This window comes from Oreochromis niloticus, unplaced genomic scaffold (assembly GCF_001858045.2).
Source record: "Oreochromis niloticus isolate F11D_XX unplaced genomic scaffold, O_niloticus_UMD_NMBU tig00003174_pilon, whole genome shotgun sequence".
NCBI lineage: Eukaryota > Metazoa > Chordata > Actinopteri > Cichliformes > Cichlidae > Oreochromis > Oreochromis niloticus.
Window position 1 is genome coordinate 115750 of NW_020327802.1, and position 18447 is coordinate 134196.

Sequence of the window (18447 nt, forward strand, 5' to 3'; positions counted from 1 at the left end):
GGAAGGATGCAGCAGTCTATGCTCCACCTTTCTCCTCCCCATCTGCAGGTGGAGAACATGGATGTATGAATCTCTACAGAGTTCTTTGAATATTATCCGTCTTATCAGTTTTCAGTGAACAAAAATCCTCACAGAGCCAAAATAAGCAGTTTGTATCCAACATAACTCAGCTGGACTCTGATGCTCCGTATAACAGCCACACATGAGTCTGGATTCACTCAAAGCATTGAACAAACTTTACTCTGACATTTATTCTCTGATATTTGCTCTTCAGCTCGAGTCTCCATCAGTGGGAACATTTCAACTTTTCTTCTGTTCAAATCAAACTCCTTGAGAATCAAAGTGTGAATCAGAGTCCTGATAACCAGATTCTATAGAAACATGGAGACTGTAGAGGATTCACACTCAATATGTTCATTTGTTCCCTTCAATAAAAATCAATCAGTTCATCCAATAAAATCAGTCATTGATCAGTTTGATTGACAGGACAGATGATCAGAGGTGCAGATTTTTTACCTCCATCATTGTTACAGGGACTGAAGTATGGGTGGAGTTTGTGAGTGAAGGAGCAGCCAGTAAAGGAGTAGATCAGAGCTGCAGCACCTACATCATAAAAGGAGACCAGACCCTCCTCATAATCCACAAACACCCCCACCTTCTCAGGACCAGGATGAAGACAGAGGGGGACTGAAGGACCAGCAAGAGCTTTGTACTCATTTCCATTTCTCAGCCTCACAGTCCAGAAACCATCCTGAGGTCTCGCTGTGATGTTTCCCTTCCTGTTGATCGACTCTGTGGCCACTCCTAAAGTCCACTCAGTCTTTCCTTTAACCTGAACCTCAAAGTAAAATCTGCCTGAAGAGAAGCTCTGCTCTCCTAAAACACAAACACATTGAGAAAATCTCTCTGGGTTGTCTGGAAGTTTCTTCCTCACATCACTATGATACACTTGTTTTCCATCATCAGACAGGATGAGATCAGGATGAGCTGTATCAGGATCCAGAGTCACATCCACCTCATACTGCTGGACCCTCTGCAGCTCAGCCTCAAACAACTTCTTCTTCATGGGTTTCCTGAGTGTCTCCTCCAGCTGAGCCACCGCTCTCTAGGTAACTGACAGTAAAATAATAAATGGACATGTTCATATGTTAGAGCCCTGATGTCAGCTCTGGGGCTGAGGCTAAGGAGGATGGAAATATGCATGTGCCCATGTTAAATGGCCACATATAGTTTGAGCTGTGGGTGATCTTTAACACATAACTGACACGTTCCAGCAGGTTATAGATAAACTGAGTGTTCATCTGATTTCCTCTTTATTTCAGGCTTCTAGCATTTTCTGTGTGGTATGGACATTCAAAGGAGGGTTGTGTATTTTAATATTTCACCACCAGGTGGCAGTGAAACTGATTCACAGACTGAGATCCTCCAGGAACAGGTCCAGCCTTCAGTGTGATGCTGCTGCTGAGCAGATGGGTCCTTTATTCATACAGTTAGACTTAAAACAGACAAATAAATAAATACATGGAGAAATGTATAAAACATTCAACTTTACTGAGCGCGTGCACTGAGATCTCTGTCAGGCTTTTATTTTGTAAACTTTTACTGAGTGTGTGCACTGAGGTCTCTGTTAGGCTTTTATTTTGTAAACCTTTACTGAGCGCGTTGTCAAGAGGAGGAATATTTTACTGCTATTATTTGCTGCTATTTTTATAATCATCATTACCATTTCATTATTGATAGTGATGTTGCATGCAGATGCATTCAGATGTTCAAATATATTGGTATTATATTAGTCTTTATTACAAGTCCAGCAAGAACCACCTTAAACTGTTGAGTTGAATGTATTATTTTAAAGGCTTTTGAATGTTTTTATATTCTTACACTGAAGTCTTCAGTGGGTGAGAAACTGAGCTGCAGGGACAGGAAATACACTCTGTGCCAAAATGAGACAGGAAGTTACATGTTTTTGAAGTTGCAGGCTTTGCAAAAGTGAAACTGAAACCAGAGTCTAAGTGCAAGTTAAGAGTAGGGTGTCTTTTATGCATTTATTTTTGATTAAGCTTTAAGTAGTTGTATTAGATTGAAACATTTGTTTTATATATTTTATATATCAGTCAAGATTATTACACACATACACACACACATAGTCTCAGTTGTGCTGGCCTTCTGTCTAGTGGAAAGGTTACAAGGTCTAGCTGGGGAGCTGAGAGGTGAAACAAGGGGCAGCAGAAGCTGACATATACATACACATATTAGATAGACTCCTTTGAGTAGGTAAGAGTTTAATCATGTTTTGCTTGCAACTGCAAAGTGGGGGTGCGTACGTGTTAGTCTGTTCCAGGAAGTACACCAGATGTCCCAGAGATAAGCGACAGCGAAGACGAGCTGAGGGGAAGCACCGAGCCGAAGACAATGTTCTTTTATAAAACTGTGTTCAAAGTTAACTGAACGTTTGTGGTTTAGGCTGACGTATGCTGTACTGGATCTGCCTGACAACAGAAACCCTATAAAGCCTTTGTCTGACTATTGTGAGTTAGTTCAACACTGATTGGGCTGTTGGACTCCACATGTGTACATTAAAATGCCGTCTAATTGCACCCGGCCGGATCTGTGGTTATTTTGGATTCCTCCTCAATAATTTTTGAACCTTAACAGCGTGCACTGAGGTCTTGTCCGGAGTGGTAAAATATTATGCTGCTATTATTTGCTGCTATTTTTATGATCATTATCATTATTCCATTAATTATTAATAGTGATGTTGCATCCAGATGCATTCAGATGTTCAAATATATTGGTATTATATTAGTCTTTATTACAGGTCCAGTAAGAACCACTTTAGACTGTTGAGTTGAATCTATAATTTTAAATGCTTTTCAATGCTCCTATAATCTTAAATGTTTCTGTGTAGACTGCAGGGATAGGAAATATACTCTGTGTAAAGACAGGAAGTTACATGTTTTTGAAGTTACATGCTTTGCAAAAGTGCAACTGAAAGCAGAGTCTGAGTGCAAGTTAAGAGCAGGTTATTTAGTAGAGGCTCTTGATTAAAACATTTACTCAACATATTACATATATAGTTCCAATTGGGGTATTACATGTAAGGATGAGGCTCTGGTCTGGTGAAAGGTCAGAAGTGCAAAGGGTGAGAGGAGAGAGGATTTAAGGACGAGACACATACACACAGAGTTTCAGTTTTGTACGTGCTGGCCTTCTGTCTAGTGGAAAGGTTACAAGGTCTAGCTGGGGAGCTGAGAGGTGAAACAAAGGGCAGCAGAAGCTGACACATACATACACACATATTAGGTAGACTCATTTATATAGGTAAGAGTTTAATTATGTTTTGCTTGCGACTGCAAAGTTGTGCCTGCCTGAGTGACAGTTTGTGCAGAACATGGACCTGATGTTCCAGAAGATAAGCCTGGGCAGGATGGTGACAGGAAGCACCTGGGTTCGAGCCGAAGACAATGTTCTTTTTTAAACTGTGTTCAAAGTTAACTGAACGTTTGTGGTTTTGGATTGACGTATGCTGTATTGAGTCTGCCTGACAACAGAAACCCTATAAAGCCTTTGTTCTGACTATTGTAAGACAGTTCAACGCTGAAATCTGCACAGTGTTTGGACTCCACATGTGTTCATTAAAATGCCGTCTAATTGCACACGGCCGGATCAGTGGTCGTTATTTTTGGTCTTCCTCCTCAATATTCTGAACCCTTAACATTTGGGGGCATCGTCCGGTGAGAGAGGGGAATTCTGGAGGTGTAGACGGAGAGATCCGGGGTCCGTGGTGATTAGACGGGCAGATACGAGTCAGTGGTCAGAAGTGAGAGACAAGCCGGCTTATCCAAAGGTAAGGCACATACCTGTTGAATTTTCCAAAGTGTGCCAGATTGGACATTACAAAATTAAAGTCTACTCACTGAAAATTACTGGTGAATGTCTGTTTCGATTTTGGTGAAAATCTCATGAGAATTGAAATTGAAATACGGATAATGAAAGTAATAAAGTACAGTACTGAGAGAATTAAAAGTGGTTGGAGCCGCTGAGAGAATTAAAAGCGGTTGGAGCCGCTGAGAGAATTAAAGCAGTTGGAGCTGCTAATTTAGTGTGGTAGGGAATTTGGTAGGGAATTTGGAGCCCTATTGGTTACTGACTCTATTTTGTGATGGTCATTTTGTGGGTTGGAGCCCCTATGTCCACAAGGATAGGTCTGCCTGATTCTTACTCCTGTTTGGGAGTGTAGAGAGTTGGTTCAAATTATTCTAAATTCGTCTAGAACGACAGCGGCGTCTGTTGAGAAGCGCATGTTTCTCCTTGGTAAGGCTTGCGCCTGGGCAGGACGCTGACCCTTGACCTACCGTGAAGAGTAGGGATAGTACGGTACGACAGCCGGGAAGAACTTGGGAACCTTCGAAATTGCTAGGGGTTCAAGTCCCCTACTTGCGCTTTTTTGGCTACTGGTAAATTAATTTAGGGCTAGAAATCTGGACGGATCAGTTCGAGTCTGATTCCGGTGAATTGATCGCAAAAAACCTGGGGTTTGCCCGTTCGAGTCGGTTATGGTAAATTTATCAAAATTGTGTAGGAACTATAAGGCCTAAAATCTGTGCAGTTGTAATTATAAGACGTCTGTGTAATATAAAATAAGAGATCTTTGTGTGAGAGAAGTCTCTGTGTCAGCAGTGCACTGCCGGATGTGCACTGATGGTGTGTGTGTGAGAATGTAAATGAGCAGCGGTGACGCGCAGAGAGGGTGGTTTCGGTTTAGAGTTTTGAGCTTTATAACTATTGTTTGCCAATATTGCTAAATGCCTGTATTTAAGAGGCTGGTTTTGCGTATTACGAGAGTATAAATAGAGTTTGAATTCATTACTGTGGATGTATAGTCATTGACTGAGTTTTGACATATATATATAGATTGAGTGTATTGTACAGTACCTAAGACCACTATATATTTTCCTGTAGTAACCTCTCTTGAGTAATAAATGGTGGTGTGTTTTATTTTTTCAGTTATGTGTGTGTGGTGAGAAGCCGTGAGGATGATGAGAGGTTTCAGTTTTTTTCTTTTTTCTTTTTGACTTGCTCTTTCTGATTATGGAAGCCATGTCCAAAATACTCATATGAAAGTGTATTTTGAGTGATTTTAACCGTGTGAATGCTGTCAGTATTTGATTTGAGGGACTCTGCGTGATTTGTCTGAGTGAGTGAAAAGGTGGAAGTTTGAGAGAAAAGGCAGGGTGTGTGAGACGATTCATGGCGTCTGAAAGAGGTTAGAACATTTAAAAGTGTGTATGAAATAAAGGTGTGAAATATATTTCTTTTGTGATGTAAAATAGGATGTTTTAGAGTTTGAAAGTGCTTTTAATTCAAGAAATGCATGAGTGATGCTATGAGAGGTTGAGTTTATTTTTCTCTCAGTTCAAAAACACATAAGTATATACACTTGGTACACCCGCTTACTCTTTGAGTTTATTATAACAGGCAGTGTATTTCAGTTTGAAATTCAGTAATTGTATGTTGATAGGGTAATTTAGTTTTATGTTAGGTGAAGGAGACATTCATTTCTGCGTCTTGCAGGATTGAAATGGAGCACGTTGAAGACGGTGATGTGATTGTTGACAAATGCAAAGAATTTAGTAGATTTAAAAAGTGTATGTGTGAAATGGAGGTGTATTGTTTTTAGATCAAGATTTAGTAGAATTAAAGAGGGTTTTTAGACTATAAATACAAAGAAAGACAGAGTCTGCAGAAACAGGAAATCTGTGCCTGTGGTGTGTCGGTGACAGGAAACCGTGTGTGTGTCTGGGACAGGAACTTTGCATGCCCATAAAAGGTAACTGAGTGTGTAAAGAAAGAACACAGAGAGACAGACGAGTTAAACTCGAGGCAGATGAAGCAAATGGAGGTTTTAAGAAAAAGAAATGAAAAGGATATTAATTCTATGCTTTAGTGTGTTAATACAGGTGGACTTCTAACAACATTGAACTTTGAGTAACCGGCAAAAAGGATAGAGGAACAATTGGGAAAAACAGGCCACTTTTTGGGCTAAAATTTATAGCTTCACCTGTCACTTTGTCCCTAAACTGAGAAGAAGCTCAAAGGCCAGTTAATCTCCTGATGAAGACCGACAGAACATCGTGGACTTGAAGAATTAACAGCAGACAAAAGAAACCGAACCATTAACACTGACGACACCAGCAACAGCATGTAAGAAAAGCGAGTAATGCAACATGTACTGTGAATTACAGGCTGGGCAGTCGAACAGTGGGATAAAGAACTGTGGAAAAGCATTGGGCATTGAGTATCATATTTGCCATGCTTGAAGTAATCTTGAAAGAGAAGACTGAAAAGATGACTGGAGAAGAACAACAGAACAAATGAAAATGAGATTGACGGACGACTCGAGAAGCAGAATGGAGGAAACCCTGTGATAAAACATGCACGGGGAAACTGGACGCTGGTAAAGAACAGTGACATGACTGGGGGGCACGGAGTCGAAGGCGCTGAATGTGATATTTTGCCAGACTGGAACTTAACTTCGAAGAAGAATACTGAAAGATCAAAACAGAGAAGAAACGGACTGTGTTTGTTGGAGCTTTGAAGGCCACACAAGGACACTGTGAGAAAGGGATAAGGTCCAGTCTCAGGTGAAGCCGAACGAGTTTGACTGCAAGAATACAGGGTAGAATTGGATTGAAAATTGAAGCCGGAACTCATGATTGTTTAGTGATGTCCACCATATCATGTTTAAAAGAGGTAAACACAAATTGAAAACACACTTACACAAATTGTTACATGTGAGATTATCTTTGAAACGAATCAGAAGTGAGATAGTTTGAATCTAAAGCTCAGTGAAAAGATGCATAAATCAAATAGGAATACATAAAAATGCAATGAAGAGCACTATATAGGATGCAATGAAGATGCAGCTTACACTTAATTAAGATGATCACATGGCATGCAACGAAGAAAGCAGCTTACACTCAATTAACATGAAATGCAACGAGGAAAATGCTTATATTCATATTCATGACATAAACATGACATAATTGGTATTTGTGACAGGAAAGAGAGAAGTGGGTCGTTTAAGCACTCGTGATAATAATGAAAATGTCTTAGTTTTGTTATTTTCAGGGGCAAGCAGACCTGGACCAATTCTCCAGATGCAGCAGTCGGAAGGAAATTAGAGGTTAACATCAATGGATAAGTTAAGGCAAGTTTCTGGTTGAATTGTTCACAGAATGATGTGTCCATGAACCTGAAAAGCAAGCCCTAACTCCTGGCTGAAGACCAGGAGGGCTTTTATTCAAGGTGGGAAATTAAAAGTTGGGTTAGTAATTCGGGGAAGGAGAAAACTGACTGTTTAACTGGAGAATTGGGAAAGTGCCCGAGAGACTGCGAAGCCATAGATGCAAAAATAACACACACAAACAGAGAATACATTAACCTTACAGAGACAAGCTCATGAAGATTAATGCATAGATATTGATTAAACCTGGCTAAGAACACAAGCATACGCAATGAAGATCCGCTTGCTAATTGTATGAGTGATAGAATGGTGTGAATGTTTAATAAAATAGACTTAAAGCTTGAAGTTGAAGTTGACTCAAAGGGGTTATATGACAGGGGAGTGAGCTATGGAAATTAACAGAAGAAAAGTAATTAAAGTAGTTCTATAAGGGTGAGTTAGGAGTGCTTTTGCACTGATTGATAAAAGTAAGTGATTAGTATAGAAAGAAAATGAAAATAAATAATGTGATAAGGTTTAGACATGTATTTCTCTTGTCAAGTTGGCTTGTTGAGCTATGACTCAGTATGCAAATTAGCTGGAGTGAGTGGTGACGAAGACACTTCCTGTGTGTCTGTGTGTCGGAGGCTTTCAGTTCAGGAAACAGAGCGGTGGCTGTTGAGAATTATTTGGCGAAACATAATGGTAAAGTAACAGGATAATTGATTACGGTGGGCAGGAATGTAGTGATGGTACGTTGTTGAAATCGGTTTATATCTTATGCTGAATGAAAACATGGCAGAGTGAGGAAGGGAGACATTGTGCAAACGGTATTTGATCTTTTGACGAGGTCCAGGTTGCAGTGAATGGGTGAACTTTGAGATCGTTTCAGATTTTTGAGGCTGTTGTTTCTATTTCAAGAGAGGGAGTTTGATTAAATATGGATATGTCTGAGAGGGGCCAGAAATTTTTGTAGTAGTGCACTCAGAAAAAACCTGTCAGGTGATTTTGTTTGGTACTTTGATGAGCTAATAATCAGCTCCCTTTTTTCTCATTTTTGTTCTAAGCAGGCCTGGAAGAGAGTGGTCTAACGGCGCTGACAAAATTTCCGGGAACGAAATAAGGTGGGCTTTACAGATTATAATTGGCGGAGGAGTCCACCGGTGGAGACCTGATTGGTTGTGAGTCTCTGTTTAAAAGGATTGTAGCGATTCAATCCAGTCAAACGTATGGAGAACTATTTTCCTAAAAAGGAAGACGAAATAAAACAAATGATTGAGCTCATTTTGCTGATGTGGAGCATCTGATGATTCGCACAGAAGGCTGCGGTATCAGCAAAAAAAAAAAAAAAAATATCATGTGTGAATGCGTATGGGTGAATGTGAGTGACTGGACTAAGGTGGGGACGAATAAATGTGGACAGACAATTTACCATGTGAGGAAAAGAAAGGGGATGCTTTGTTTTGCTTTTGCCATAAGCAGGACGAGTGGAAGACTTAATTCTGGGGATGTTGATGTTTGCTTTGAGTAAAACCTCTGTTCTATCGACTGGGGTTAGATTATGGGATTACATTATATTGTTGGGAGAATGCTAAATGCTAAAAGGGAAACATTGTTTGATGTAACTCAAGTTACCATGAACTGAGGTAACACGTGATTAATAACTGTTCTGTTTAAGATTATTTTTGTTATGACATAGATTGGATCATAAAGGGGGAGAGTTGAGTACAGGTTTTGTTTCCAGGAAGTTCCACGGATCCAGAGTTCAATGGAGCAAGGAGTCGAGGAGATGTGTCATGATGATTAAATTGATTTTATTCCTTAAACACAGGTTTTCAGGGCCGGAGCGAAATACCGGAGAGGAGGATGGCTGAAGTGTTTGGAGAAATGATATGACTAACCTTTTTTCCCTTTTAATTTCCTAAGCTTGGGTGAAGCATTTTGAGTTTTTTGCCACATGAGATGTGTCAAAAAAGAGAGGGATTTAAGGTTTAATTTGTTTAATTTGAAATGGGTTTTAGTATGATTTTATAACTATTGGGGTTGTTTGATAATTTAGATATGGTAAAACTGGGGCAGAGATTGTTAATTGTAAAGAAAGGATTAAAATGAACTGAATTTGGTTTAGAAGATAAATTGCTGGTGTTAATAAGAAGTTGTACACCAAACTTAAAGGGAAACTGTGGGAATAATAATAATAACGGGGAAGATTAGTGAAGATTTTATGAGTAGAAAATGTGTGATTTCTTTTTGATTTTTAGGATAAGTTGTTATAATGTAGGCTTTAGAAACAGATAGTAAATAGATTTATTTCTAGGGTAGAGGAGAGCTTTTTATGAGGATGTTAAAAGTGTCGCTGACTCAAATGAATAATATTGGAGATTATATACGTAGAAATGATTTTTTCTTACACATTGCGATTGTGCTCATTAACAGAGTTGATGTTCGGTCCATTTAAGGTCATAAGCTTCGATGAGCGCGATGTCTCAGTCGATATATTGTGGGGGACTTGGAGCAATAGAAGGATAAATAGCATTCACGCTTACAAACACACATGATTTAAACATAGGCGAGGCCAAGGGCCTGAAATTCCTTTAGCTTTTAACTGAATTTGAGTTGGCCCAATAACAAGTGACAGAAAAGAGGAACTGAATAGGAGTTTCGCTTGTAACTAAATTGGGTGACATGTAAAATATTGAGATAACACATGCAGCTCCAGATTAGTCTTAGTATATAAAATGCAGTTACAGAATAACGAATGCTTGTTGAAGTGACCAAGTTTTTTGTTTAAAGTAGAAGCAAAAGGGGAGAAAGCTTATATATTTTGCTTAAGTGTGATAAAGTATAAATTAGAATGTATCATTACAGTAAGAGCAGCAAAATGAAATAAAATGTTATACCAAGAACCGAAATAACACAGGAACTGTGAGTTTTTAAAATGGAGTTAGGGTTAACACATAGAAGTTGTTTTAGGGAGCTTTTAGCTATGATGAAATTTATTTAGGAGCTATTGATTATATGTTTACACTTAGTTGATTAAAGTGGTTGTTTTTTCTTTGATCCTTTAGTAGAATAAGCAGTTATAGTGATTTTCTTGATACATTTTCTTGTGATAGGTAACTTTAGATGAGAGTGGACGCACTTGCAGCAGCGACAGTTTTGTGCACAGGATGTTGGTGATCAGATAAGAGGGTTAGGGGAAATCAAGTTTGGGAGCAGGGTTAGGGGGTTAGGGGTTATGGTTATGGGGTGTTAAGGTTCAAAAATTGGAGATAAGGAGTACGGAGGGCTCACAAACAAATAACAACTCTGGTCCAGAGGATGTGATCAAAGCGAAAATTTATTGATTACACGCGTGGAGTCCGAAGCTGGGCAAAGTCAGCAATCGAACTGAACTTACAACAATTAGACAAGGTTTTATAGGAGTAGGACAACAAAGCCCCCTCTTTTGCAAAAACATAGACAAAGTACAGCTTACGTCAATCCAAACCACAAAATGTTCCGTTAACTTTTTCTAACATAGTTTAAAGAACATTACGTTTCATCTCCCTCCCGGTGTCGCACCACGTATGCCCTCTTATCTCCCAGAACATCAGTACGCTTCCTGTAAGCGTCTGACAGTACGCCAGCCCAATTCTGCACTTGCAGCAAAAACACATCTTAACTTTTTACCTACTAAAGTGAATCTACTATGGTGTGTATGTGTGTGCGTCAGTGTGTGTGTGTGCTATGTATGTGTCATGACCCCTCCTGCACCCCAGCTTCACCTCACACCTCTGTCATAGCTAGACATAAGGCCTGAGCTTTTACCCAGCTACACTATGAGTGACTCCTAGACTAAAGGTCACACTCGAATCCTAATACTCAAACCATGAAGGAAACTTACTTAAAATGAACCTAAATGAACCTTAAAACTTACATAAAAGGATATAAGTGATAAATGATACAAACTTAAATCTTAGCTCTAAAGGATATAAGGATATAAGAATACAAGGATATAACTCCAGGCATCTGACATGTAAGCAGGTGTATTGCAATTCCTTTCAGAGCTCCTGTTCTTCTCACCTTGTATTGGCCGATCATTAACGCCCGCCAAGAGTTTCTGACCTTCACTTGACCAGGAGCCACAGCTCTTTAATAAGCTCAAATGCAATCATGTATAAAAGATTAAAATCATTTTCATAACACAGGTTTTCTTTCTCAGATCTGCCAATCTGTTTGCTCGTCTCTACTACAGTTTAATCATTGAGAAAAGCATTTAAAATTATAGATTCAACTCAACAATTTAAAATGGTTCTAACTGGACCTGTAATAAAGACTGATATAATACCAATATATTTGAACATCTGAATGCATCTGGGAAAGCAACATCACTATTAACATGAAACGGTAATGATGATTATCAAAATAGCAGCAAATAATAGCAGGAAAATATTTCTATTCTTCACAGGGGGTTAGGGGAGGGGAATTGATTCCTCCTACGAGGGTAGAAGGAAGGTGCACGGGCGATCCCACGGGAGAACCCCCGATCCCGTGGGATGGGTTTGGGAAATAGAGCAGGCCCGGCTGTGCCGGAACCTGAATGCACGGGCCATCGATGGGACTGGTGTCGGTGCCCCCAGTTCAAAAAATTACCCTAAGCGGGTGTAGTGCACTGTGGTGGGCCTTAATTTAGCCTTCTTCAGGCTGGCCCACCCGCTTTTGTGTTCTGTTTTGCCACTCTGGGCCTTTTATACTTTTCCTTTTTCACTTCTGTTTTTCTTAACTTTTTCTGTTTCTTAGTTTTTTCTTGTTCTCAGTTTTTTCTGCTTTAGCTCTCCCTTTTTCTATCTTTTTCTGTTTTTCTTTATCCTTACTGTTTTTATTTATTCTTTCTCTTTGTCTTTCTGTTGTTCTTTATTCTTTCTCTTTGTTTCTCTGTTGTTCTTTTCTTTATTCTTCTTTTATATGGCACCCCCTTCTTTGTAGACATCCCGTCCCGTGTTCTGTGTATTCTTCTGTTTGTTCTTTATATTCTTTGTTATATTTCTTCATATGGCACCCCCTTACTTGTAGACATCCCGTCCTATGTTCTGTTTGTTTATTCTTTCTTGTCTTTTTCTCTTTGTTTTCTGTTTGATCTGTCTTGTCTTTTTCTTCTTTATTTAGGGTTTTAGGGTTCCCTTAGGGTTAGGGGGTAATAGCCAGTAGTCGACCAGACCAAATGGAAATAACTCGAAAAGTAAGTGTCGTAGAGGGATGGAAGTGGTGTCTATGGGGGGAATCAAGTTTGGGAGCACGGTCCCCAAAGGGGGCCGGGCTCCAATGCACAGACCATACCTGCTCCCGCCTCAGGTCTCCCGAGACCCCCAGCGAAGCTCCAGACGGGGTCCCATGGATGGGGTTGGAGAAGTGGGGGGTAAGGGGAGGAGGGGTAAAGAGGAGAGGAGGGAGGTTAAGGTCAGGGCCCATCCCCGGGGTTGGGGGTATGCCCAGTCCTCATCTCCAACTAGGTGTCCGGGCGGTTAAGGGAAATCAAGTTTGGGAGCTCGGTCCCCGAAGGGGGCCGGGCTCAGATGCACAGACCATACCTGCTCTCGTCTCAGGTGTCCAGGACTCCCCCAGCATGACACAGAGGAAGCTTAAGAGAAAACCTTGTGGATGGGGTTAGAAGGGTGAGGGGAGGAGGGATAGAGAAACGCCAGGGGAAGTTAGGATTAGGGTCCAAATCACCTCTATACCAGGGTCAACTGAGGTTAGGTTTAGGGCCCTAAGGGTGTATAAGGGGGCTAAGCAGGTCTTCCTAGGGGTTAGGATTTGGGTAGGGGGGTTAGGGTTAGGGGGGGTTAGGGTTAGGGTTAGGGGGGGGGGTTAGGGGGGGGTTAGGGATTGGAAACTGACTCCTCCCCCTCTTTCGAAGGCAGGAGGACGTGCACGGTCCATCCCCCAGGTGACCCGCTGCTGCTGGAAGTTGGACCGCCCAGGACGCCGCTGGCGCCTCCCACGACGGACCACCGTCCACCCATCCTGATCATCAAAAAAAGCCATCGAGCCCGATGGACTTTTTAATGTGTTGTTGTTTTGTTTATTTATGTAGTGTATTGCTTTTGTTGTTGTGGTGTCGCCTTTGTTATATATTAATAATGTCGCCTTTGGTATATAAGTAATCAAAAATTAAAAGTGATAATGAATAAAATAAAATAAAATGAAATAAAAGTTTTGTTGTGTTTGTGTTTTTAATTAGTTTTGTATTTATGAATTAAAAATAAAATGAATTAAATGAAATTAAATGAAATCAAATTTCAATTTGTGCCGCCGCGACGTTTCGGCCCTGAAAAGGGCCTTCTTCAGGCTGTGGCACAAAAAACAAGCAAAACAAACTTGTGTGTGTTTGTCTAGTCTCTGCGATGTTGCTCCTTCTGTGTCTCAAGGCGAAATGCCCTCTCTCTGTGTGTCAGCTCCTTTTATACCCTCTGTTCCAGTTAGATTTTTCGTTCGTCTTTTTTATCTGAATTTCCTTCCTATGTAAATAGCCCTTTCCCAATGATTTTAAAAATTGCTTTCTTCATGAATTATAATATTTCACACTATGTACTAAATTACTGTAGGCCCAAATTATTTTTATATGTAATATTTAAGGTCCAATTTAATATGAAATTTTTAATATTACTTTTTAATCCCAATGTTTATGTTAAATGTTATTACACTTTAAATTTTAACTTGTAAATTTTCAGACCCCCAAATCATGTATGCCCCTTGTGTTTATACTACCAATATGAAATTTGTAATCCCATAATACCCTAAATTATTAAAATTAATTTATGAATTCAATTAATACCCCCATGAATTTTATGATATCCTCCCCAATGTTATCAACCTTATTAAGTATTCCAATTGATGACCCCTTGTAAATATTGGACCCCTCCCTCTCCCTATCCTCCCAATAAGGGTTAGGATGGGGGGTGGGGTAAAATGGGGTAGGGGGAGAAGGTTAGGGTTAGGGCCGGGGGTGGGGGTGTGGTTAGGGTTAGGGCCAGATGTAAGGGTGGGGTTGTGGTTAGGGCCAGTCGTCAGGGTAGGGCTGTCATAAAGATATATGGTTGGGGCTCAGATCGGGGATGGGGTTCCACGCAAGGTGGAATGGTTAAGGTTAGGGCCTAAGTTCAGGTCAGGGGTCGGTAAGACAGGAAGTCCCGCCCGATCACGCCAAACCCGGCCATCCCAATCCACTAATCATCGTCCCCCCATCAATCTAGTCCGTCAATATCCAATTCACCGAAATCTAATGTTTAACCCATCTGGTTCTTTAGTATCCAACCAATAAATCCATCTTCTCTCAACCTTCTTTCTCTCCCAATCCGTCCATAGGGCATTCCTTTCCAAACCAGCAACTCTCAGAGACTTATAGCTATGATTAATAAAGTGTTCCACTAATGGAGTTTGCCTTTCTTTATGATTTCTAATATTATAACGATGCTGTGTCATCCTCAATGAAATGGAATTCCTAGTCTCTCCTACATATTGTATACCACATTTCACACAAAAGATCAAATATACGCAATTTGTGGATTGTGGCGTGAATTTCTGCCGTACAGGAAAAATTGTCTTCTTGACCCTGTTTTTGACAAAGGTCAAGGAACAGAAAGTGCCGAACAACACTGTTGGCTTCAAAAATTGCTGACTCGTCAGCCTTGCTCTGACCAAGTAGTCTTTTAAGTTTTTATTTCTCCTGTACGCCGAAATCACTGTCCTATTTGGCAAAACTCCAGTGTTTATCATTAAAGAATCGAAGTTTTCTTTCAATTTCTTATGCATTTGAACATTAAATAACGAATAAGTGGTTATAAGTGGGATACGGTCCCCTTCCAGTGCTTCTTTCTGGTCCAAAAAGGATCTCAAGCACTGTCTTAAAAATTGACGAGAGTATCCTCTCTTTCTCAAAGCGACAAACAATTCCTTGACTGCTTCCTTGAAGTCGTCCTGTCTCGTGCAAATCCTATGAAATCGAAGTAATTGAGCCTTTACGATACCTCTATACGTATGACGAGGGTGGAAACTAGTTTTGTACAATAGTGCATGTGTATCAGTCTTTTTAAAGAATACTTTTATATCTAATTTATTATGCACTTCAAAATTTGGTCCTTTATACACCGTAGTGTCCAAAAAATCAATTTTTTTATCATCCAATTCATATTTACATTGTATCGACCAATCATGTGCATTCAAAGTCCTAATGAATTCCTCAAAATCAGGTTTCGAATACGTCCACACGCCCCATATGTCGTCGAGGTACCGTAAATAATGGAGAGGCTTCTTCGGGCACTTCTCCAAGGCCTCTGCCTCCCACTTAGCCATAAAAATATTCGCATAAGCGGGCGCGAACCGTTTCCCCATTGCCGTCCCTTTAATCTGCAGATAAAAGTCTCCATCAAACTCAAAGTCATTACGTCTAAGATTGATCTCCAAAAGTTCTAAGATCTCTTTATCCGGTCTCTTGGCATCAGGATACTTCTGAAATATCTCTCTTACCGCCTGCAATCCCGCTGCAATGTCTATGTTAGTGTATAGACTATCAATATCAATACTAAAAAGAAAAGAGTCAGCTGGGATTGTCAGGGATTTAACCAAATCAATAAATAATAACTATCCTTAACATAGGACGGATGCCTAATAGAAAGCGGATTCAAATAAAAATCAATAAACTCAGCTGTCTGGTAGGTCTCGCTACCGCAATCGGAGACAATGGGTCTGCCTGGCGGGATTTCATGGGGAACTGTCCACTTTTCAGGTTCTTTGTGGATTTTAGGCAGAATGTAGAACCTTCTGGGCCGTGGTTGCCCCTCTCCTTTCAAGTATGAACTCTGTTTCTTATTTATTACCCTTTTATTGTACAGGTCATCTAAATCCTATTCACCATAGGAATAGTCTGTAAATAAATTGGCTCTTTTAACTTTTTATAATAAATACTATCCGACAACTGTCTTTTAACCTCTGTCACATACTGCTCCCTCGACAATATCACCACCGCGCTCCCCTTATCAGCTGGCTTGATGACAATAGTCTTGTTGCCCATCAACTCTCTCAAGGCTTTCACCTCTGCCACTGATAAGTTCTGAGCTTTTTAACAACTTTAAACCCGGAATCTAACATGTTTTTATCCTTATCAACTAATAAACCAATCTCAGGTGGCAACTTGTCTAGTGGCGGTTCCCAAGTAGATGTACCCACAAATGGTGGAATCGCTCTGTTCTGTGAGCCTTTGAAGTAGGCCGCCAATTTGATACGCCTATGGTAATTCTGAACATCCAATTGAAGTGTTGTCTTTTGATTTTTGTGAAGTCCAATCATTGGCACAAAAGACAGGCCTCTGTTCAACAAAGCAAATTGTGCCCTCGTAAGGGTGAAGTTTTTGGCCAGATTGACCACATTTTGTGACACAAGGGCTGGAGCCCCTTCTGCCCCCCTGAGCCAGGCTTAAGGGGACCTCAAGTTTAAAAACGAGACCCAGTGTCTAAACATGGCTCTCGCTGTAGTCCTGGTCCAATGGATGTCATCCCTCTCTGTCCTGAAATCGTTCTCCGACAACTTGGGGATGAAAGGCAATTCCTAGAAATGTAGGCGTTCATGGTTGTGAGTGTCTGGATTTCCTCCCTGCTCAGGCCTGAGGAAAAGTTAATGAGAGGAATCCAGATTTCAGAAAAAGGGAACCGGTTCTTCGCTGCTCTGACGGCCCCTAACATCTGCTTGATTGCTGTTTCCTTTGCACCTTGATTCTTGTTGTTCAACCCGAACGCCAAGACCACCTTCTCTACATTTGAATGAATGGTGGCTTTTCTAACCAGTGCTTGAGCATGTCGGAAGTTGGCCCCGGGAAAGCTGTCCACCTGCAGGTCCGGCAACACATGTGCGGGAAACCTTGCGAGATTGGAGTCCCCCAGGAAGACCCACTTTTTCCGAATGCTCAGCCCCCAATCAATCATCTTTCTCTCTGTGTGAATATGCCGTTTGACAGAATAGTATTGCTTTGGGGTTGAGGTCAGGTTCCGCTGCTCAGACGAACTATCCATGCCCAGGCTCCTTCCTGCCTCATCCTGTTCATTAGCAGGAGACCCTGGATCCTCCCTTGACCTCTGTGAGGTAGGTACTAAGATGGGTGTTCTGTCCTGTCGAACCTCCTCCTCTCTCTCTTCCAGCAGGGAATCACGTGGACTCTCCCCTACGACCAGAGCTGGCTGTGAACCCTGACCACCTCGTGTGAAGAATCAAGCTCCTCTAACTCCAACAGAAAATTGGACTCAGGAATCACACAACCCTGTCTTGCACCCCTGGTACGAGGCGGTCTCTGCTGCAAAGGAGAAGCCGGCCGGGCTTCCTCCTGTACCTGAGCTTCCTGCTGGATTGCCTGACTCGGAGCTGGTGTCCAGTAGGATCTCTCTTCTGTCATTGTCCCCATATCCTGCCGCAATTCTGCAGGCCTGAGGACTTGGACCGAAACCCGCTGCTTCAGGGGTTGAGGGTCTGTCTGTTGAGCCATCTCAACTGTCCCTGGAGGAGCCCGTGCTTCCTCATGCACAGAACCCCTCTCCACGTCCTCTGTTGCCTCCCTGCCAGCCGGCTGAGGCACCCTTTCCGTAGCTGTGGCCGCGCATGCCGTCACCAGGGCCTCTGCGTGGTCCAGCACTTCTTGTGTGATGTGGGGTAGGTCTCTACGAGCTCTCCTCACGGCCATCTGGAAACATTCTTTCCAGTCCAGACTCATCTCCTCGGCCAACTCTCCCCTCATCACATCAATCTGCTTGGAGTAGTGCTCCTCCAAAATCATGAGGGTAGTGTACCCCCAATTCTTAGCATTGCCCAGGATCAAGTCCAGCGTTTCAGGTGTTGGCAAGGCTGGCTTGATCATGGAGGCCAAGTTCTCCACCATACGGACAATCATCCGCGGTTCCTCTCTCCCGTCCTTGGGAGTCACATTCTGAAGGTGATGCACCAATCTGATCACCGTGTGCAGCTTGCGAACCAATTGCAGCTTTTCCTGGTCCATTGGTTCCTGTTGCTGCTGCCATCTTGGCTGCGGTCTCCACTGGCGTCCCCAGTTTAATCTGGGTCTCCGGTAGTAGGAAGCAGTCACTCTCGGTTCATCTTGAGGTCGTCCTCGGCGAACCACATCAGCATAGGATCGGGCTGGAGGACCAGAGCCACGGAATCGAGAACCCGAGGGAGGCACAGGCCGATTAGGGATTGGA

The 18447-nt window shown here is 41.6% G+C and overlaps 1 protein-coding gene across 1 annotated transcript; it reads right to left on the minus strand.

Moving 5' to 3' along the window:
- Nucleotides 1-213: 213 nt before the first annotated feature.
- On the minus strand, nt 214-1070 carry LOC109196972 (zinc finger protein RFP-like). Its single transcript, XM_019351715.2, has one exon. It carries the CDS (start codon nt 1064-1066, stop codon nt 464-466), a length of 603 nt encoding a protein of 200 aa, XP_019207260.1. The 5' UTR covers nt 1067-1070; the 3' UTR covers nt 214-463.
- Nucleotides 1071-18447: the final 17377 nt, after the last annotated feature.

Coding starts and splice junctions, on each gene's coding strand:
- LOC109196972 (XM_019351715.2), bottom strand. CDS start 1,066: ATGAAGAAGAAGTTGTTTGAGGCTGAGCTGCAGAGGGTCCAGCAGTAT.